This window comes from Hemitrygon akajei, chromosome 24, assembly GCF_048418815.1.
Source record: "Hemitrygon akajei chromosome 24, sHemAka1.3, whole genome shotgun sequence".
In the NCBI taxonomy this organism is placed as follows: Eukaryota; Metazoa; Chordata; class Chondrichthyes; order Myliobatiformes; family Dasyatidae; genus Hemitrygon; species Hemitrygon akajei.
The window spans coordinates 22,747,572-22,769,498 of NC_133147.1; the positions used below are offsets into that span (position 1 = coordinate 22,747,572).

Sequence of the window (21,927 nt, forward strand, 5' to 3'; positions counted from 1 at the left end):
GTCACCGAGTCCCAGGTCCGAATCGATTGTCACCGAGTCCCAGGTCTGAATCGACTCCAACCGAGTCCCAGGTCTGAATCGACTCTCACCGAGTCCCAGGTCTGAATCGACTCTCACCGAGTCCCAGGTCTGAATCGACTCTCACCGAGTCCCAGGTCTGAATCGACTGTCACCGAGTCCCAGGTCTGAATCGACTCTCACCGAGTCCCAGGTCTGAATCGACTCCAACCGAGTCCCAGGTCTGCATCGACTCCGAGTCCCAGGTCTGTATCGATTGTCACCGAGTCCCAGGTCCGAATCGACTCAAAACGAGTCCCAGGACCGAATCGACTCTCACCGAGTCCCAAGTCCGAATCGACTCTCAGCGAGCCCCAGGTCCGAATCGACTCTCACCGAGTCCCAGGTCCGAATCGACTCTCACCGAGTCCCAGGTCTGAATCGACTCCAACCGAGTCCCAGGTCTGAATCGACTCAAAACGAGTCCCAGGTCTGAATCGATTCAAAACGAACCCCAGGTCTGAATCGACTCTCACCGAGCCCCAGGTCTGAATCGACTCTCACCGAGTCCCAGGTCTGAATCGACTCAAAACGAGTCCCAGGTCTGAATCGACTCAAAACGAGCCCCAGGTCTGAATCGACTCTCACCGAGTCCCAGGTCTGAATTGACTCCAACCGAGTCCCAGGTCCGAATCAACTCTCACCGAGTCCCAGGTCCGAATCGACTCTCACCGAGTCCCAGGTCCGAATCGACTCTCACCGAGTCCCAGGTCTGAATCGATTGTCACAGAATCCCAGGTCTGAATCGACTCAAAACGAGTCCCAGGTCTGAATCGACTCAAAACGAGTCCCACTTCTGGGTCGACTCAAAACGAGTCCCAGGTCTGAATCGACTCTCACCGAGTCCCAGGTCCGAATCGACTCAAAACGAGTCCCAGGTCCGAATCGACTCTCACCGAGACCCAGGTCCGAATCGACTCTCACCGAGTCCCAGGTCCGAATCGACTCTCACCGAGTCCCAGGTCTGAATCGACTCAAAACGAGTCCCAGGTCTGAATCGACTCTCACCGAGACCCAGGTCTGAATCGACTCCAACCGAGTCCCAGGTCTGAATCGACTCCAACCGAGTCCCAGGTCTGAATCGATTGTCACCGAGTCCCAGGTCTGAATCGACTGTCACCGAGTCCCAGGTCTGAATCGACTGTCACCGAGTCCCAGGTCTGAATCGACTGTCACCGAGTCCCAGGTCTGAATTGACTCCAACCGAGTCCCAGGTCTGAATCGACTCAAAACGAGTCCCAGGTCTGAATCGACTCAAAACGAGTCCCAGTACTGAATCGACTCAAAACGAGACCCAGGTCTGAATCGACTCTCACCGAGCCCCAGGTCTGAATCGACTCTCACCGAGTCCCAGGTCTGAATCGACTCCAACCGAGTCCCAGGTCTGAATCGACTCAAAACGAGTCCCAGGTCTGAATCGACTCAAAACGAGCCCCAGGTCTGAATCGATTGTCACCGAGTCCCAGGTTTGAATCGATTGTCACCAAGTCACAGGTCTGAATCGACTCAAAACGAGTCCCAGGTCTGAATCGACTCTCACCGAGTCCCAGGTCTGAATCGACTCTCACCGATTCCCAGGTCTGAATCGACTCTCACCGATTCCCAGGTCTGAATCGATTGTCACCGAGTCCCAGGTCTGAATTGATTGTCACCGAGTCCCAGGGCTGAATCGATTGTCACCGATTCCCAGGGCTGAATCGACTGTCACCGAGACCCAGGTCTGAATCGATTGTCACCGAGTCCCAGGTCTGAATCGACTCTCACCGAGTCCCAGCTCTGAATCGATTCCAACCGAGTCCCAGGTCTGAATCGACTCCAACCGACTCCCAGGACTGAATCTACTGTCACCGAGTCGCAGGTCTGAATCGACTCCAACCGAGTCCCAGGTCTGAATCGACTCCAACCGAGTCCCAGGTCTGAATTGACTCTCACCGAGTCCCAGGTCTGAATCGACTCGAACCGAGTCCCAGGTCTGAATCGACTCGAACCGAGTCCCAGGTCTGAATCGACTCTCACCGAGTCCCAGGTCTGAATCGACTCAAAACGAGTCCCAGGTCTGAATCGACTCAAAACGAGTCCCGGGTCCGAATCGACTCTCACCGAGTCCCGGGTCCGAATCGATTGTCACCGAGTCCCGGGTCCGAATCGATTGTCACCGAGTCCCAGGTCCGAATTGATTGTCACCGAGTCCCAGGTCTGAATCGACTCCAACCGAGTCCCAGGTCTGAATCGACTCTCACCGAGTCCCAGGTCTGAATCGACTCTCACCGAGTCCCAGGTCTGAATCGACTCTCACCGAGTCCCAGGTCTGAATCGACTGTCACCGAGTCCCAGGTCTGAATCGACTCCAACCGAGTCCCAGGTCTGCATCGACTCCGAGTCCCAGGTCTGAATCGATTGTCACCGAGTCCCAGGTCCGAATCGACTCAAAACGAGTCCCAGGTCCGAATCGACTCTCACCGAGTCCCAAGTCCGAATCGACTCTCAGCGAGCCCCAGGTCCGAATCGACTCTCACCGAGTCCCAGGTCTGAATCGACTCCAACCGAGTCCCAGGTCTGAATCGACTCAAAACGAGTCCCAGGTCTGAATCGACTCAAAACGAACCCCAGGTCTGAATCGACTCTCACCGAGCCCCAGGTCTGAATCGACTCTCACCGAGTCCCAGGTCTGAATCGACTCAAAACGAGTCCCAGGTCTGAATCGACTCAAAACGAGCCCCAGGTCTGAATCGACTCTCACCGAGTCCCAGGTCTGAATTGACTCCAACCGAGTCCCAGGTCCGAATCGACTCTCACCGAGTCCCAGGTCCGAATCGACTCTCGCCGAGTCCCAGGTCCGAATCGACTCTCACCGAGTCCCAGGTCTGAATCGATTGTCACCGAGTCCCAGGTCTGAATCGACTCAAAACGAGTCCCAGGTCTGAATCGACTCAAAACGAGTCCCACTTCTGAGTCGACTCAAAACGAGTCCCAGGTCTGAATCGACTCTCACCGAGTCCCAGGTCCGAATCGACTCAAAACGAGTCCCAGGTCCGAATCGACTCTCACCGAGACCCAGGTCCGAATCGACTCTCACCGAGTCCCAGGTCCGAATCGACTCTCACCGAGTCCCAGGTCTGAATCGACACCAACCGAGTCCCAGGTCTGAATCGACTGTCACCGAGTCCCAGGTCTGAATCGACTGTCACCGAGTCCCAGGTCTGAATTGACTCCAACCGAGTCCCAGGTCTGAATCGACTCAAAACGAGTCCCAGGTCTGAATCGACTCAAAACGAGTCCCAGTACTGAATCGACTCAAAACGAGACCCAGGTCTGAATCGACTCTCACCGAGCCCCAGGTCTGAATCGACTCTCACCGAGTCCCAGGTGTGAATCGACTCCAACCGAGTCCCAGGTCTGAATCGACTCAAAACGAGTCCCAGGTCTGAATCGACTCAAAACGAGCCCCAGGTCTGAATCGATTGTCACCGAGTCCCAGGTTTGAATCGATTGTCACCAAGTCACAGGTCTGAATCGACTCCAACCGAGTCACAGGTCTGAATCGACTCTCACCGTGTCCCAGGTCTGAATCGACTCAAAACGAGTCCCAGGTCTGAATCGACTCAAAACGAGTCCCAGTTCTGAATCGACTCAAAACGAGTCCCAGGTCTGAATCGATTTCAACCGAGTCCCAGGTCCGAATCGTCTCTCACCGAGTCCCAGGTCCGAATTGACTCCAACCGAGTCCCAGGTCCGAATCGACTCTCACCGAGTCCCAGGTCTGAATCGACTCAAAACGAGTCCCAGGTCTGAATCGACTCTCACCGAGTCCCAGGTCTGAATCGATTGTCACCGAGTCCCAGGTCTGAATCGACTCAAAACGAGTCCCAGGTCTGAATCGACTCAAAACGAGTCCCACTTCTGAGTCGACTCAAAACGAGTCCCAGGTCTGAATCGACTCTCACCGAGTCCCAGGTCCGAATCGACTCAAAACGAGTCCCAGGTCCGAATCGACTCTCACCGAGACCCAGGTCCGAATCGACTCTCACCGAGTCCCAGGTCTGAATCGACACCAACCGAGTCCCAGGTCTGAATCGATTGTCACCGAGTCCCAGGTCTGAATCGACTGTCACCGAGTCCCAGGTCTGAATCGACTGTCACCGAGTCCCAGGTCTGAATCGACTGTCACCGAGTCCCAGGTCTGAATTGACTCCAACCGAGTCCCAGGTCTGAATCGACTCAAAACGAGTCCCAGGTCTGAATCGACTCAAAACGAGTCCCAGTACTGAATCGACTCAAAACGAGACCCAGGTCTGAATCGACTCTCACCGAGCCCCAGGTCTGAATCGACTCTCACCGAGTCCCAGGTCTGAATCGACTCCAACCGAGTCCCAGGTCTGAATCGACTCAAAACGAGTCCCAGGTCTGAATCGACTCAAAACGAGCCCCAGGTCTGAATCGATTGTCACCGAGTCCCAGGTTTGAATCGATTGTCACCGAGTCACAGGTCTGAATCGACTCCAACCGAGTCACAGGTCTGAATCGACTCTCACCGTGTCCCAGGTCTGAATCGACTCAAAACGAGTCCCAGGTCTGAATCGACTCAAAACGAGTCCCAGTTCTGAATCGACTCAAAACGAGTCCCAGGTCTGAATCGATTTCAACCGAGTCCCAGGTCCGAATCGTCTCTCACCGAGTCCCAGGTCCGAATCGACTCAAAACGAGTCCCAGGTCCGAATCGACTCTCACCGAAACCCAGGTCCGAATCGACTCTCACCGAGTCCCAGTTCCGAATCGACTCTCACCGAGTCCCAGGTCTGAATCGACTCAAAACGAGTCCCAGGTCTGAATCGACTCAAAACGAGTCCCAGGTCTGAATCGACTCTCACCGAGTCCCAGGTCCGAATCGACTCAAAACGAGTCCCAGGTCCGAATCGACTCTCACCGAGACCCAGGTCCGAATCGACTCTCACCGAGTCCCAGGTCTGAATCGACACCAACCGAGTCCCAGGTCTGAATCGATTGTCACCGAGTCCCAGGTCTGAATCGACTGTCACCGAGTCCCAGGTCTGAATCGACTGTCACCGAGTCCCAGGTCTGAATCGACTGTCACCGAGTCCCAGGTCTGAATTGACTCCAACCGAGTCCCAGGTCTGAATCGACTCAAAACGAGTCCCAGGTCTGAATCGACTCAAAACGAGTCCCAGTACTGAATCGACTCAAAACGAGACCCAGGTCTGAATCGACTCTCACCGAGCCCCAGGTCTGAATCGACTCTCACCGAGTCCCAGGTCTGAATCGACTCCAACCGAGTCCCAGGTCTGAATCGACTCAAAACGAGTCCCAGGTCTGAATCGACTCAAAACGAGCCCCAGGTCTGAATCGATTGTCACCGAGTCCCAGGTTTGAATCGATTGTCACCGAGTCACAGGTCTGAATCGACTCCAACCGAGTCACAGGTCTGAATCGACTCTCACCGTGTCCCAGGTCTGAATCGACTCAAAACGAGTCCCAGGTCTGAATCGACTCAAAACGAGTCCCAGTTCTGAATCGACTCAAAACGAGTCCCAGGTCTGAATCGATTTCAACCGAGTCCCAGGTCCGAATCGTCTCTCACCGAGTCCCAGGTCCGAATCGACTCAAAACGAGTCCCAGGTCCGAATCGACTCTCACCGAAACCCAGGTCCGATTCGACTCTCACCGAGTCCCAGTTCCGAATCGACTCTCACCGAGTCCCAGGTCTGAATCGACTCAAAACGAGTCCCAGGTCTGAATCGACTCAAAACGAGTCCCAGGTCTGAATCGACTCTCACCGAGTCCCAGGTCTGAATCGACTCCAACCGAGTCCCAGGTCTGAATCGACTCCAACCGAGTCCCAGGTCTGCATCGACTCCAACCGAGTCCCAGGTCTGAATCGATTGTCACTGAGTCCCAGGTCTGAATCGACTGTCACCGAGTCCCAGGTCTGAATCGACTGACACCGAGTCCCAGGTCTGAATCGACTGACACCGAGTCCCAGGTCTGAATCGACTCAAAACGAGTCCCAGGTCTGAATCGACTCAAAACGAGTCCCAGTTCTGAATCGACTCAAAACGAGTCCCAGGTCTGAATCGATTCCAACCGAGTCCCAGGTCCGAATCGACTCTCACTGAGTCCCAGGTCCGAATCGACTCAAAACGAGTCCCAGGTCCGAATCGACTCTCACCGAGACCCAGGTCTGAATCGACTCAAAACGAGTCCCAGGTCTGAATCGACTGTCACCGAGTCCCAGGTCTGAATCGACTCCAACCGAGTCCCAGGTCTGAATCGACTCAAAACGAGTCCCAGGTCTGAATCGACGCAAAACGAATCCCAGGTCTGAATCGACTCTGACCGAGTCCCAGGTCTGAATGGATTCCAACCGAGTCCCAGGTCCGAGTCGACTCTCACCGAGTCCCAGGTCCGAATCGACTCCAACCGAGTCCCAGGTCTGAATCGACTGTCACCGAGTCCCAGGTCTGAATCGACTCTCACCGTGTCCCAGGTCTGAATCGACTCCAACCGAGTCCCAGGTCTGAATCGACTCTCACCGAGTCCCAGGTCTGAATCGACTCTCACCGAGTCCCAGGTCTGAATCGATTGTCACCGAGTCACAGGAATGAATCGACTCCAACCGAGTCCCAGGTCTGAATCGACTCTCACCGAGTCCCAGGTCTGAATCGACTCTCACCGAGTCCCAGGTCTGAATCGACTGTCACCGAGTCCCAGGTCGGAATCGACTGTCACCGAGTCGCAGGTCGGAATCGACTGTCACCGAGTCCCAGGTCCGAGTCGATTGTCACCGAGTCCCAGGTCGGAATCGACTGTCACCGAGTCCCAGGTCGGAATCGACTGTCACCGAGTCCCAGGTCCGAATCGATTGTCACCGAGTCCCAGGTCCGAATCGATTGTCACCGAGTCCCAGGTCCGAATCGATTGTCACCGAGTCCCAGGTCCGAATCGATTGTCACCGAGTCCCAGGTCCGAATCGACTGTCACCGAGTCTCAGGTCCGAATCGACTGTCACCGAGTCCCAGGTCTGAATCGACTCCAACCGAGTCCCAGGTCTGAATCGATTGTCACCGAGTCCCAGGTCTGAATAGACTCCAATCGAGTCCCAGGTCTGAATCGACTGTCACCGAGTCCCAGGTCTGAATCGAGTGTCACCGAGTCCCAGGTCTGAATCGACTGTCACCGAGTCCCAGGTCTGAATCGACTGTCACCGAGTCCCAGGTCTGAATCAATTGTCACCGAGTCCCAGGTCTGAATCAATTGTCACCGAGTCCCAGGTCTGAATCGACTCTCACCGATTCCCAGGTCTGAGTCGACTCTCACCGAGTCTGAGGTCTGAATCGACTGTAACCGAGCCCCAGGTCTGAATCGACTCTCACCGAGTCCCAGGTCGGAATCGCCTGTCACCGAGTCCCAGGTCGGAATCGCCTGTCACCGAGTCCCAGGTCGGAATCGACTCTCACCGAGTCCCAGGTCTGAATCGATTCCAACTGAGTCCCAGGTCTGAATCGACTGTCACCGAGTCCCAGGTCTGAATCGACTCCAACCGAGTCCCAGGTCTGAATCGACTCTCACCGAGTGCCAGGTCTGAATCGACTCTCACCGAGTCCCAGGTCTGAATCGACTCTCACCGAGTCCCAGGTCCGAATCGACTCCAACCGAGTCCCAGGTCCGAATCGACTGTCACCGAGTCCCAGGTCTGAATCGACTGTCACCGAGTCCCAGGTCTGAATCGACTCTCACCGATTCCCAGGTCTGAATCGACTCTCACCGAGTCCCAGGTCCGAATCGACTCCAACCGAGTCCCAGGTCTGAATCGACTGTCACCGAGTCCCAGGTCTGAATCGATTCTCACCGAGTCCCAGGTCTGAACCGGAATTCTACTTTGTTTCAGAATGAATAAACTCTCTATATGTCCTGGGATCAAATACACTCCAACTGGGAATGAACAAATTCCCAGCGTCCTGGGATCAACAGAATTCTCTCGGTGTCCTGCGCACCTATATTTCCTTACTGGGGAAGCTCCTCACAGTGATGGACATGGGCTACCCCAGGAGAGACTCCATCATGATTGAGTCTCTCCATGTTTAGATGGTACCAACAGACTAAAGCATCAAGTACACTGCAGTTGCTGTGGTCAAATCAAGACGTACAAAAAAGCTGGAAGAACTGATCAGGTCGGGCAGCATTCGCTGAAAGAAGCAGTCAATGTTTCGGGTCGAGACCCTTCGTCAGGAAACCTCCAAGGACTCTGCCTTCTTCTACTACCCATAGTGCTTTCCCCTTAGATTCCTTCTTCACCTCTCCTGCCTATCCCTTCCCTGCCTATCCCCTCGCCCACCCCTTGATTCTTACTCTGATTGGTTTTCCACCCTCCCCCCACCTTCTTTTTACGGCCCCTGCCCCCTCCTTCTTCAGTCATGACAAAGCGTCTCGACCCGAACCATTGACTGCTCATTTCACCGGATGCTGCCCGAACTGCTGAGTTCATCCAGCTGTTTTGTAAGACCTAAAACATGCCCCCTGGACGTACCTCAACACCTGTACCTCATTCTTAAAGGCGTGAAACTGCTCGGGGGTGGCACACGTCACTTTCAGGATCTTGATGGCCACGTCACCTGAGGCAGGGGCACAGAAGCAACATCAGATGGAGGAATGGCAGGGGTCTGGGGGCACGGTGGCTGTTTCGGGGGACAACGGAGGGTTTCATGGGAACGGGGTACAGGAGCATGGTGGGGTGAGGGAAGGGCTTACCGATGGACAGGTGGTTATAGACTGTGAGGGGGTTAGGAGTGGGACAGGTTACAGATGGATAGGGGTTACAGACTGAGAGAGGGTTATGGACAGGGAGGGGCGTTAACGGATGGGGAGAGGGTTACGGTCAGAGAGAGGGTTATGGTTAGAGAGGGGATTACGGATGGGGAGGGATTACTGGTGGGGAGGGGAGGGTGTTACCAGTGGGTGGAAGGAAGTTAAGTTAGGGGGAGAAGGGAATTATGGGTGATGGGGAAGGAGTTACTGATGGGGGGCGTCCATACCGTGCCATTTGGCCTTGAAGACTGTCCCGAAGGAGCCGGAGCCAATTCGTTTTTGGATGTTAATTTCACTGTTGGGAATCTCCCAGTAAAAGCTGGAATCGCGGTGGGCCCGGACCCTCTGTAACCGAGAGAGACACCACGTCAGACCTGGTCACCCCTCATCACAACCCATCAGACACGGTCAGACCTCATTAGCTTGGACCTTCTGAGAGAGTGAGAGTGAGTAAAAGAGAGAGAGAGAGAAAGAGAGAGAGAGAGGGGGGGGGGAGAGTGAGAGAGAGAGTGGGAGAGTGAGAGAGAGAGGGAGGGAGAGAGAGGGAGAGGGGGAGAGAGTGTGAGAGGGTGAGAGAGAGGGAGGGTGAGAGAGGGAGGGGGGAGAGTGAGAGGAAGAGAGGGAGGAGGTGGGAAAGAGGAGGGAAGTGAGGCAGGAGGGGGTATGGGTGGAGGGGGTATGGGGTGGAGGTGAAGGGGAGGCAGAAGGGGAGGAGGGTGGGTGGGGGTAGGAGGGAATGGGAGGAAGGAGTGAATAGACCCTTGTCAACAAGGAGAGGGGTGAGAGAGCCTGCAGCCTGAGCTACCCCACCTTGCACCTGCTGCATGTGTTTACCTGCAGAGGCTGGTACTCTCGGGGTCCGGTTATCCGAGGAGCCGTGGCTGCGCCCAGGCCGCTGACCACTCTCCTCCTTTCCTCCGGGGCAGAGGACTTCCTCTCTCGTCCTGTCGTTGTTGACATCCCCTGGGGGCAGGCTGAGTGCGGAGGGCTGGGCGAGTGTCCTGTGGGGTGGTGAGGAGACTCAGTCAACTCCATGCTGCCCGGTCTGCAGAGATATCTCAAGCAACCCCCTCCCTCCCTCCATAACTCCTGATCGGGCGGTAGGGGTGGTTGGAAGTGAGAAAGAGGTTAAACTCACCCGGACTGGCCTGGGATTTCAATACATCCTGCAAAGGAAGGGGATTAAACTTGTTAGAACAGGAAATAACCCAGATACACGTGGACACTCCCTCCCAGCCCCCTGACCCTCCCTTGACCCCAGTAGTGAACCCCACTCCCACCCTGAACCCCAATACCGACCCAAACCTGCGGTCCCCTCCCTCCGCATCAAACCCCTCCCACCCCCTCCCTATCCTGAAATCCATTCTGGAATAACTGAATCTCTTCCTGCCCTCAGAATGAAGGCATTTCCCCCCCACCTATGTCCCTAATGGTCGATTTGCTCTGCAGACTCCCCAGCTGGAGGGGGGCTTCCCTCCCTCTCAGGAGTCGTTCCAATAAACCTGCCATCCTCTCCCACCGTCCTTCCCGGAGCAGAGGTGCCTGCAATGCTCCAGGTACGCTCTCCCCAGGGATGGGTGATTCGGAGCAAGCCCTCCCAGGGACGGCCGACTCTGTTCCAGCCTTTCTGACATCACCACTGTTCCTCTCCCTCCTCTAAGGCTGCCTGACCCTCTGGGAATTTCATGAACACAAGAGATCTTGCAGATGCAGGAAATCCAGAGCAACACCCACAAAACGCTGGAGGAACTCTGCAGGTCAGACAGCAGGTGACATTTCAGGCTGAGAACCGTCATGAGGACTGGGAAGGAATGGGGCAGAAGCCAGAATAAGGGGGGGGGTGATGGAGTACACACTGACAGGTGATAGGTGAGACCAGGTGAGGGGTAAGGTGGGTCGGTGGTGGTGGCGGGGGGGGGGGGGGTTGAAATGAGAAGCTGGGAGATGATAGGTGGAAGAGGGTGAGAGAGTTTGAGAAATTGATGTGCCTGCAGTCTCGTTGGAGGCTACCCAGATGGTGTATGAGGCGTTGCTCCTCCAGCCTGAGTTTGGCTTCAATGTGGCGGTAGAGGAGGCCGTGGACCAACGTGTCACAATGGGACAGGGGAGTCGAATTGAAATGGTCGGCCAGCCGGAAATCCCGCCTTCTGTGACGGATGGAGCAAAGGTGCTCGAGGAGGCGGTCCCCAAACCCATGTCAGGTCTTGCCGACATAGAGGAGACTGTACTGGCAATGCTGGACACGGTGGACCAGCCTGACAGGCTCGAGGGTGAAGTGTCTCGCCTCACCTGGAAGGACTGTTTGGGGCCCTGAATGGTGGTGAGGGAGGAGGTGCAGCACGTGTTGCACGACCAGGAAAATGCCTCGAGGTATTTTCTGGTTTTATTACAGATGGGTGTCTGCAGCTGTTGTTTTGTGCCCTCACCTGGACCAGTTGTGAACAGCATCAGTCACCTTATTAAAGTGTCGCGGACAGTTCAGAGTTTACTAGACCCATACTTGCCGTCCTATGGAAATACATTCTTGGGGCTCCTTACACCCTGGAGAAATGAATAAACCCAAGAGATTCTCAGATGCTGGAATTCCAGAGCAAGACACAAAATGCTGGAGGAATTCAGCAGGTTCTAGACAGAGATCCTTCTTCAGGAGTGGAAGGGAAGGGGGTAGAAGCCAGAAGTTAATGAGAAATTAATGTCTTCTTCTTTACAGGAAGACGCTGGGAGCGGAATGGAAGTTTACTGAACCGATGGGTGGGTTTCAATAAGGTAGAGGAGCAGAAGCAGGCCATTTGGCCCATTAAGTCTACTCCACCATCCTATCATGGCTGATTTATTATCCCTCTCAAACCCTTTCTCCTGCCTTCTCCCCGTAACCTTTATCCAATGACACTGACTAATCAAGAACATATCAACCTCTGCAATGACTGACTCCACAGCTGTCTTACAATGGATCCCACAGATTCATCAGCCTCAGGCTAAAGAATTCCCTCCTCATCTCTATTCTGAGGGGACATTCCTCTATTCTGTGGCTGTGGTGGGAAGAGAGGGGGGGAGAGGGAATGGGGGAGTGGACCGGTGGAGTGGTGGAGGGAGTGAAGGATGGAAGAGAGAGAGGGAGGGAAGGAGGAAGGGAGAGAAGGAGGAAGGGAGGGAGAGGGGAAGGAGGGAGAGGGAAAGGAGGGAGAGGGAAAGGAGGGAGAGGGGAAAGGCGGGAGGAGAGGGGGAGAGGGAGAAGGGGAGGGGGAGAGGGAGAAGGAGAGGGGGAGAGGAAGGAGAGGGAGAAGGAGAGGGGGCGAGGGAGAGGGGGAGGTAGAAGGGGAGGGAGGGAGGGAGAGGGAGAGAATTAGTGAGGGGGGTGAGAGGTGACCAGGAAGTGACTGAGAATGTGGGAGTGAGATTACAATCAGATTGTATTTCTTTATGAGGCCATTTGCCCTGTTGTAGCCATACTGGCTCACAGAAGTTGACCCATTTCTTGACACTAATTCTATCCCCCCACCCCAACATTTCTCCGCCCCAGAATCTACAGCTCACCCAGACACGGTGGGGGGGGGGGGGTGGATTGGTGGAAGGGTCAACTTAGGTGGCCGCTGAACCTATCATTGGTATGGTGGTGAGAGAGAGAGGGAGAAGAGACTTGCTAGGATGTTGTCTGGAGCGGAGAGCTGTCTTTATAAGGAGAGATTGGATAGGCTGTGTTTATTCTCACTTCATGACACACATGAGTGATGATAAACCTGATTCTGATATGGCTTTCTATTGTGGACTGAGAGTGGGAAGGGGGGCAGGGAGAGGGGGATCGGGGTTGGGATGAGGGGAAGGGAGAGGGGAGGGGAGGGAGCAGGAAGCACCAGAGAGACATTCTGCAATGATCAATAAACCAGTTGTCTGGAATCAAATGACCTTGCCTGGTACCTCAGGGCTGGGTGTGTGTGCACCCGCACCCCTGGCACTCGCTCTCTGCCACCTGTCCCACACCCCTCCCGCGGTGCTCCACCCTCGCCATTCGCAACATCCAGTGCTCCCGCCAGACTTGCAGCCTCGCTCTCTGCTGCAGGTTGACAAGTACAGTACACTACAAAAGCCTCAGGCACCCTAGCTATCTATATCCATCTATATATATCTATCTATATATATATATATATATATTGCACAGTACTGTACAGTGCTGAGATTAATTTTCTCGCAGGTATTCACAGTCAATACAGAAAACCACAACAGAAGCACTGAAAGACCACATCCAACAGGATGGACAAACAACCAATGTGCAAAAGGCAGCAATCTGCGAAATATAAAAATAAACAAATAAATAAACACGAAGTCTCAAGGAAATTAGATAAAAGAATCCATAAGGCTATGAGAACAGTTATGGGGTGAGCGTAGTTATCCCCTCTGGTTCAAGAGCCCGATGGTTGAGGGTTAATAATGTGCAGGAGAGTCTCTTCTATTCTCTCTCCATCACTGGCACATTGGACAGTACAAATGTTTAAGGATAGACAGTCAAGAGTCGTTTCCCCCAGGGCAGAGGGGTCTAAAACTAGAGGGCACAGGTTTCAGGTGAGAGGGGAGAGAATTAAATGTCTTCACACAGAGGGTGGTGGGATGAGCTGCCAGAGGAAGTGGAAGCGGTGGGTACAATGACGACGTTTAAGTGGAAGGGTATTTGCATAGGAAAGGTTTGAGGGATGTGGGCCAAACGGGACAAGCTCAGGCAGGCACGGACGGGTTGGGCCGTGTCCGCACTGTATGACTGTAAGATTTGGTGAACGCTCGTCTGCCCGTGTTTCTCAGGGTCGCTCTGCCCATTTGCCGACATCGTCGTCCACAGTTCCCGTTGGGGAATGTTCACACCCAGCTCTGCTTGCCTCTGCCGCTGCCTATCGGACCCTTATACCCTCAACCAGGAGACACGGTAGCGAAGCAATCACTGTGACACTGCTACAGTGCGGGGAGTCAGAGTTTGGAGCTCAGTTCCAGCGTCCTCTGTAAAAAGTTTGCATGCTCACCCCCGTGATTGCGTGGGCTTCCTCCGGGTGCTCTGGTTTCCTCCCGCAGTCCAGAGAAGTAGCAGTTAGTAAGTTAATTGATCATTGTAAATTGACCCGTGATTAGGCTAAACTGGGTTGCCGAGTGGCGTGACTCGTTGGACCAGAAGGGCCTGTTCTGCATTACATCTTGAAGTAAAATATAAACCTTCAGCACACCACTGAATACAGAACAGCGGAAAGATGTAATGGGAACAGGAGGAGCAACTTTGTTACTCAAAGGGTGGCCCATATGCAGAATGAGCTGCCAGAGGAAGCAGTTGAGGTAGGTACATGAACCACTTTTAAAAGACACTTGGACAGGTACACAGATAGGAAAGGTTCAGTGGGATATATAAAAAACACAAAATGCTGGCAGAACTCAGCAGGCCAGACAGCATCTATGGGAGGAGGTAATAACGACGTTTCGGGCCAAAACCCTTCATCAGGAGTGAAGTAACATGGGATGGTCGAGGGGGGATAAGAAGTGGGGGGAGGGATGAAGTAGAGAGCTGGGGAGTGATAGGCTGGAGGGAAATGGGCTAGGGGGAAGGTGGAGAATTATGGGAAATAAAAGAGAAAGAAAGGTAGGGCTGGGGGGAGAGATTATAGTGAAGGGGGAAAAACAGAGAGAAAGAGAACCAGACTAAAATAATAGATAGGGATGGGGGTAAGGGTGGGGGGGGCAGGGGTATCAATGGAGGTCAGTGAGTTGGATGATCATGCCGGTAGGTAGGAGGCTACCTAGACGGGAGATAAGGTATTGCTCCATCGACCTGCGTGTGGCCTCATCTTGACGGTAGAGGAGGCCATGGACAGTCATGTCGGAGTGGGAGTGGTCTGTGGAATTGAAGTGTGTGGCCACAGGGAGATCCCGCCACTGCTGGAGGACCGAGCGCCGGTGTTCAGCGAAACGGTCTCCCAGTCTGCGGTGGGTCTCAGTGGGATATAGGTCAAATGTGGTCAAAAGGAAAAGTTTGTAAAGCTTTGGAAGTTACGATCAAACGAAGCACCTGAGGAGCATAAAGAAACCAAGAAAGAACTAAAGAAGCTAATTAGGAAAACCAGGAGGGCCATGGAAAGCCCTTGTCAAGCTGGATGAAGGCGAGTCCCAAGGCATTCTATACATCAAGAGGATTATTAGGGAGAAGTGGGACCACTCAAGAATAAAGGGGGGAGGCACCTGCTTTGACGGGGAGAATGTGAGTGAGGTACTTAATGAGTACTTTGCTTCAGTATTTATCAAGGAACAGGGTATGACCAGGAGATCAGTGCTGGATCCATAAATATGTTAGGATGTTTAGGGGTCAAGGAGGAGGAAATGTTATGAGTATTAAGGTGGGTAAGTCCCCAAGGCCTGATAAGATTTACCTCAGATTATTGACGGAGGCAAGAGATGAGACTCCAGACCCTTGACCAGTATTTTCATCTTCTCTCTAGCCACAGGCGAGGTCCCAGAGGGTTGGCGAGTAGCTAATGTTGTACTGCTATTTAAGAAGGGGACAAGGGAACTGTAGATAGCTGAGTTTCCGTCATTTGTAGGGGAATTGCTGGAGAAACGTCTTAGGGATGGGATATATGAGCATCTGAAAACCCATGGCCAAATTACGGAGAGCCAGCATGGGTTTGTGCGGGGCAGGTTGCGTCTTAACAACGATTGAGTGTTTTGATAAGGTGACGAGACAGATTGATAAGGGTGGGCAGTGGATGCTGCATACATGGATTTCAGTGAGGTGACACTTGGAATCCACAATAGAATTGGCCGGTTGGATTCAGAACTGGTCTGCATAGAAGACAGAGGATAGTGGTTGAAGGGTCTTACTCAAGCTGGAGGTTTGTAATCAGTGGTGTTCTGCAGGGATCTATGCTGGGACCTCTGCTGTTTGTGATATATATAAATGACATGGATGTAAATGCAGACGGGTGGGCCGGTAAGTTTATGGATGATACCAAGACTGGTGGAGTTGTGGCTGGCGTAGAAGACAAAGAATACAACACAATGTAGATCAGTTGCAGATATGAGCAGAGAAATAGCAGATGGAGTGTAATGCAGATAAATGTGAGGTGTTACACCTCAGTAGGGCAAAAGCATGCAGACTGTTAACAGCAAGATCCTTAACAGTGTTGCTGAGCAGAGAGATCTAGGCAGCAAAGTTCATACCTCCCTCTAAGTGACTAACAAGTCGACAAGGTGGTTAAGAAGGCTCGAGTTCAAGTTCAGTCGAACCCTTGAGTTCAAGAGTTTATGTTGCAACTTAATAAAACTCCGGTTGGGCCACCACTGGAGTACTACATACAGTTCTGGTCACCCCACTATAGGAAAAAGACTATAGTTGAGGCTTTGGAGAGGGTGCAGAAGAGGTTTACCAGGATGCTGCCTAGTTTAGAAGAAATGTTAGACACTGGATAAACTTGGGTTGCTCACTCTGGAGCGCTGGAGGCTGAGGGGAGATCCGATAGTTTACAAGATTCTGAGAGGCATAGATAGAGTGTACTGAGAGAACCTGTTTCCCAGGGTTGAAATGAGGGCATGCATTTATGAGGAGGTAGGTTCAAAGGGGGATGTGAGGGGTAAGCTCTTTACTCAGAAAATCATGGACGCCAGGAATGTGCTGCCTGGTTTGGTGGTAGGGGCAAATACATTCGAGGCTTTTAAGAGAAGCTTGGATAGGCACTTGGAGATAAGGAAGATGGAGGGATATGGACATGGTGCAGGTAGGAGGAATTAGCGCTTGGGTGTTTTTCATTTGCTTTTTAGCTGTTTTGGCACAACATCGTGGACCAAATGGCCTGTTCCTGTGCTATGTTCTAAATGGGATTAGCACAGACAATCGCCATGATTAGTTTGGGTGAATTGTGCCCAAGAGCCCACCTGCTGTGACCCAATGATTTGGCCCATCTATTTTCTGCTAGCTCATGCCCCACACTAATTTTCCTGTCACTCTACTCTCAGCACAGTCCCACCTACTGCCCCCAGGTACTCCCGCTCACCCCTACATGCACTCAGTGTAGGGCTGATTAATCCGTAACCATGCATGTTTGTCAGAAAAACGCAGAGAGTTTGCAGACTCCACAAACACAGGCAGACACAGAATGGAATCCGTCACCCCGAGAGGGCGGCTGCTTGGCGTACCCCTCACCTCTATGAGTGCTGCGTTGACCGGTGCGACTGTGCTCGACATATGGACGTTGGGCGTGGAGGTGGAGCGCTGTCGCTGCAGCTGTCCGTCCGCGGGCTGGCAGGGTTGCGGGAAGGTGAAGGTGGGCGCGGCCAGCCTGCTGTTGATTTGCAAACAAAAAGTGGGGGGGGTGGGTCAGTGCCCAGTGCTGCTGAACGCCCCACTCATCCCCTCAAACCCACCCTTCTCTCACCTCAACCACAGCCCAATATCACACACATACACACAAAGAACACAGACCATCCTCAGGATACACAATCCCGAGAGAGACTCAGTGATCTCCATCAAAGGCACAACACTCCCAACTGTCGAGGACATCTTCAAAAGTTGGTGCCCCAAGAAGGCAGCACCTACCATTTAGGACCGTCCCCACCAGGACATGTCCTCTAATCTTTGCTACCATCGAGGAGGAGGTACAGGAGTGCGAAGACACACACTCAAAGTTCTTCCCCTTTTCCATCAGAGTCCTGAATGGACAATGAACACTACCGCGTTATTCATTTTTTCTGCATTATACATTTTTGTAACTTTTAGTAATTTACGTCTTTGCCAAGTACTGCTGCTGCAAAAGAGCATATCTCATGTCGTTAAACCAGTGATTATAAATCTGATCCCATTCCTGCACAAAGGGGTTCCTGAAACATTCGGATGTCTGATGGACGTGCACACTAATGGTGGATCTGCTTCCCGACCAACCCCCGTCCTTTTCTGTCTCTGCTTTAAGGGACCATTTCCCCCTAGACAATGTTTGTTACCACACTGTGAGGTACAGTGTGGGTCTGGTGTATTTTGTGGATACGGGATGACAGGATGTCTGCAAACAGGTATATGGAGGAATTTAAGGTGGAGGGTTATATGAGAGGCAGGGTTTAAGGGTCGGCACAACATTGTGGGCCGAATGGCCTGTACTGCGCGGTATTGTTCTTTGTTCAAACGCATAATCCATTTGTTGCCTGGGACGGTCTGTGCACTGACCCCCGATCACTGATTTAGGCGTCCATCTGAATTCATCCCTTTAATCTGCACCCTTTAGCTGCCTCCCACACAACCTGTGCCCTGTAAATACGACACCCCACAAACCACAGTGAACCACAGTGCAAGGGAATGAGATGGTTGAGGCATGGCAAGAGGGACGGGACAGAGACTTGGGAGGGAGGCAGGGAGGGGCCGTGCGGAGACGGAGCGGGCGGGAGGGGCTGGGCGGAGACGGAGCGGGCGGGAGGGGCCGGACAGGGACGGAGCGGGCGGGAGGGGCCGGACAGGGACGGAGCGGGCGGGAGGGGCCGGACAGGGACGGAGCGGGCGGGAGGGGCCGGACAGGGACGGAGCGGGCGGGAGGGGCTGGGCGGAGATGTAGCAGTCGGGAGGGGCTGGGCGGAGACGGAGCGGGCGGGGAGGGGTCAGGCGGAGACGGAGCGGGCGGGGAGGGGCCGGGTGGAGACGGAGCGGGCGGGAGGGGCCAGGCGGAGACGGAGCGGGCGGGCGGAGATGTAGCAGTCGGGAGGGGCCAGATGGAAACGATGGGCCCCACAGGCATTCCTCACCTGGGCTGAGGGGTGAGGGCTCCGTGGATCGCATCAGCGGGCAGCGGAGATAGAGACGGCTCATCACACAGTTCCGGCGAGGCAGGGCTGAATCCGGAGCAGGAGGAGACAGTCCAATGATGGTGTGGATTGATCCTGTAAGTGCCTGTACCCACACGTGCCCCCAACACTGTTCATCAGACCCTACCCCACTGCCCCTTTTTGCATGAACCACTCCTTCCAGCCCAAACTGACACCACATCCTGAAATCACCTTCCCAGGTCCGACCTGGCGCTCTGACCTCGCCAATCCTCATCTCGTCTTACTCCCCTCTTGCGTCTCCCCCTCCCCTCTCCCCACTTCCCCATCATTTTCCATTCCTATTCCCTCCCCTCCCTCACACTCCCACTTTTGTCTTCCCTTCCTTTCATCTACCCCCCCTCCACCCTCCCCATCCCTACCTCTACCCTTTCACTTCCACCTCCATGCCCTCTCTATTCACTCATACCCCTCAACGTCCTCTCCTCCATTCCTCACTTACTCTCCTGCTTCCCCAGACCCACTCACTCTTTCCCCTTCTCCGCACCCCATCCGCCCCGCCCGTGACTCACTATTTGCCGAGGTCGAGGCAGACGGTGGGCACCTTGCTGCTGCAGTGCTCGTGGAACTTGTGCCCACACGTCTGGCACCGGAAACCCTGGAACAGGAACTTCAGGCAGAAGTCACAGAAGGCCAGGTTAAAGAAGGTCTTCCGAACCTGTGAGAGAGGGAGAGGGAGAGAGAGTGTGAGTGAGGGAGAGAGTGTGAGAGAGGGAGAGAGAGAGTGTGAGTGAGGGAGAGAGAGAGAGTGAGAGAGGGAGAGAGAGAGTGTGAGTGAGGGAGAGAGAGAGTGAGAGAGGGAGAGACAGAGTGAGTGAGGGAGAGAGAGAGTGTGTGAGGGAGAGAGAGAGTGTGAGTGAGGGAGAGAGAGAGTGAGTGAGGGAGAGAGAGAGAGTGAGAGAGGGAGTGAGTGAGTGTGAGTGAGGGAGAGAGAGAGTGTGAGTGAGGGAGAGAGAGAGTGTGAGTGAGGGAGAGAGAGAGTGTGAGTGAGGGAGAGAGAGAGTGAGAGAGGGAGTGAGTGAGTGTGAGTGAGGGAGAGAGAGAGTGTGAGTGAGGGAGAGACAGAGTGTGAGTGAGGGAGAGAGAGAGTGTGAGTGAGGGAGAGAGAGAGTGAGAGAGGGAGAGAGAGAGTGAGAGAGGGAGAGAGAGAGTGAGTGAGGGAGAGAGAGAGTGTGAGTGAGGGAGAGAGAGAGTGTGAGTGAGGGAGAGAGAGAGTGTGAGTGAGGGAGAGACAGTGTGAGTGAGGGAGAGACAGAGTGAGTGAGGGAGAGAGAGAGAGTGTGAGTGAGGGAGAGACAGAGTGTGAGTGAGGGAGAGACAGAGTGTGAGTGAGGGAGAGAGAGAGTGTGAGTGAGGGAGAGAGTGTGAGTGAGGGAGAGACAGAGTGTGAGTGAGGGAGAGAGAGAGTGTGAGTGAGGGAGAGAGAGAGTGTGAGTGAGGGAGAGAGAGAGTGTGAGTGAGGGAGAGAGTGTGTGAGTGAGGGAGAGAGTGTGTGAGTGAGGGAGAGAGAGAGAGTGAGTGAGGGAGAGAGAGAGTGTGAGTGAGGGAGAGAGAGAGTGTGAGTGAGGGAGAGACAGAGTGTGAGTGAGGGAGAGACAGAGTGTGAGTGAGGGAGAGAGAGAGTGTGAGTGAGGGAGAGAGAGTGTGAGTGAGGGAGAGAGAGAGTGTGAGTGAGGGAGAGAGAGAGTGTGAGTGAGGGAGAGAGAGAGTGAGAGAGAGAGTGAGAGAGTGAGAGAGAGAGTGAGTGTGGGAGAGAGAGAGTGTGTGGGAGAGAGAGAGTGAGAGAGAGAGTGAGTGAGGGAGAGAGAGAGAGTGTGAGGGAGAGAGAGAGAGTGAGTGAGGGAGAGAGAGTGAGTGAGAGTGAGAGAGAGTGAGTGAGGAAGAGAGAGAGTGAGTGAGGAAGAGAGAGAGTGAGTGAGGGTGAGGGAGAGAGAGAGTGAGTGAGGGAGAGATAGTGAGAGTGAGGGAGAGATAGTGAGTGTGAGAGTGAGAGAGTGAGTGAGTGAGAGAGAGAGTGAGAGAGAGATTGATTTAGCACCACTGTCACCTGTCAGGGAGAGAGAGGGAGGGAGGGAGGGAGAGTGAGAGAGGATGAGGGGGAGAGGGTGAGGGGACAGAGAAGGGGTGAGTGAAGAGGAGAGGGGAAGGGGTGAGTGGAGAGGGGAGGGGTGAGTGGAGAGGAGAGGAGAGGGGAGGAGGAGAGGGGGAGAGAGGGAGAGGAGAGGGGGAGAGAGGGAGAGGAGAGGGGGAGGAGAGGGAGGGAGGGGAGAGGGAGGAGAATGGAGGAGGTGAGGGGGAAGGGGAGAGACAGTGGGGGTAAGGGGGAGGGGGTGGGGGTAGGTAGGAGGAGGGTATTAAGGGTAGGGAGAGTGGGACAGTGATAAGGTATTGCATTTTGGTATGACAAGCCAGGTAGGTCTTACACAGTGAACGTAGGGCACTGAGGAGTGCAGTAGAACAAGAGACTCTGGAAATACAGGTCCATAATTGGCATTACAGTTAGATAGGGTTAAATAGCTAGATAGCTTTTGGCACATTGGCAATTATAAATCAACGTACTGAGTACAGGAGATGGGATGTTATGTTGAAATTGTTTCAGACGTTGGTGAGGTCTAATTTGAAGTATTGTGCCGGCTTTGGAGACCTACATACAGGAAAGATGTAAACAAGGTTGAAAGAGTGAAGAGAAAATTTATAAGAATGTTGCTCGGTCTGGAGGACCTGAGTTATAAGGAAAGATTAAATAGGTTAGAACTTTATTCCTTGGAATGTAGAAGATTGAAAGATTTGATAGGAATATACAAAATATGAAGGTTCTAGATAGAGTAAATGTAAGCAGGCTTTTTCCAGAGTTTGGGTGGGACTACAACCAGAGGTCATGGGTTAAGGGTGAAAGGTGAAAAATTTAAGGAGAACGAGGGAAAAATTCTTCACAGAAGGTCACGAGAGTGTGGACTGAGCTGACAGCACAAGGGATGCATGCGAGCTCGATTTCAACGTTTAAGAAAAGCTTGGATATGTACATGAATGGTAGGGATATGGAAGGCTGTAGTCCCAGGGCAGGTCGATGGGAGCAGGGAGTATAAATGGTTTGGCACAGACTGGATGGGCCGAGTGACCTGCTTCTGTGCTGTACTTTTCTACGACTCTATGTCTGTGCATGTTTGAATCCCTTTCTTACAGGATCAATCACCATTCACAATACAGGTGTTAAAAGTCCACAGA

At 53.5% G+C, this 21,927-nt stretch overlaps 1 protein-coding gene across 5 annotated transcripts in view; it reads right to left on the minus strand.

Moving 5' to 3' along the window:
* LOC140715961 (serine/threonine-protein kinase A-Raf-like) overlaps positions 1-21,927 on the minus strand; it is a 77,349-nt gene that overhangs the window by 32,797 nt on the left and 22,625 nt on the right. For 4 of the 5 annotated variants that reach the window (XM_073028569.1, XM_073028567.1, XM_073028570.1 and 1 more), the window contains exons 6-12: positions 19,215-19,360; positions 18,625-18,711; positions 17,042-17,180; positions 10,016-10,043; positions 9,712-9,878; positions 9,105-9,222; positions 8,600-8,684 (exon numbers count right to left, since the gene is read on the minus strand). In XM_073028569.1, coding sequence (XP_072884670.1) covers positions 8,600-8,684; positions 9,105-9,222; positions 9,712-9,878; positions 10,016-10,043; positions 17,042-17,180; positions 18,625-18,711; positions 19,215-19,360 — 770 coding nt within the window. The remainder of the gene's footprint in view (positions 1-8,599; positions 8,685-9,104; positions 9,223-9,711; positions 9,879-10,015; positions 10,044-17,041; positions 17,181-18,624; positions 18,712-19,214; positions 19,361-21,927) is intronic. The other variant, XM_073028571.1, reaches the window with a different exon arrangement.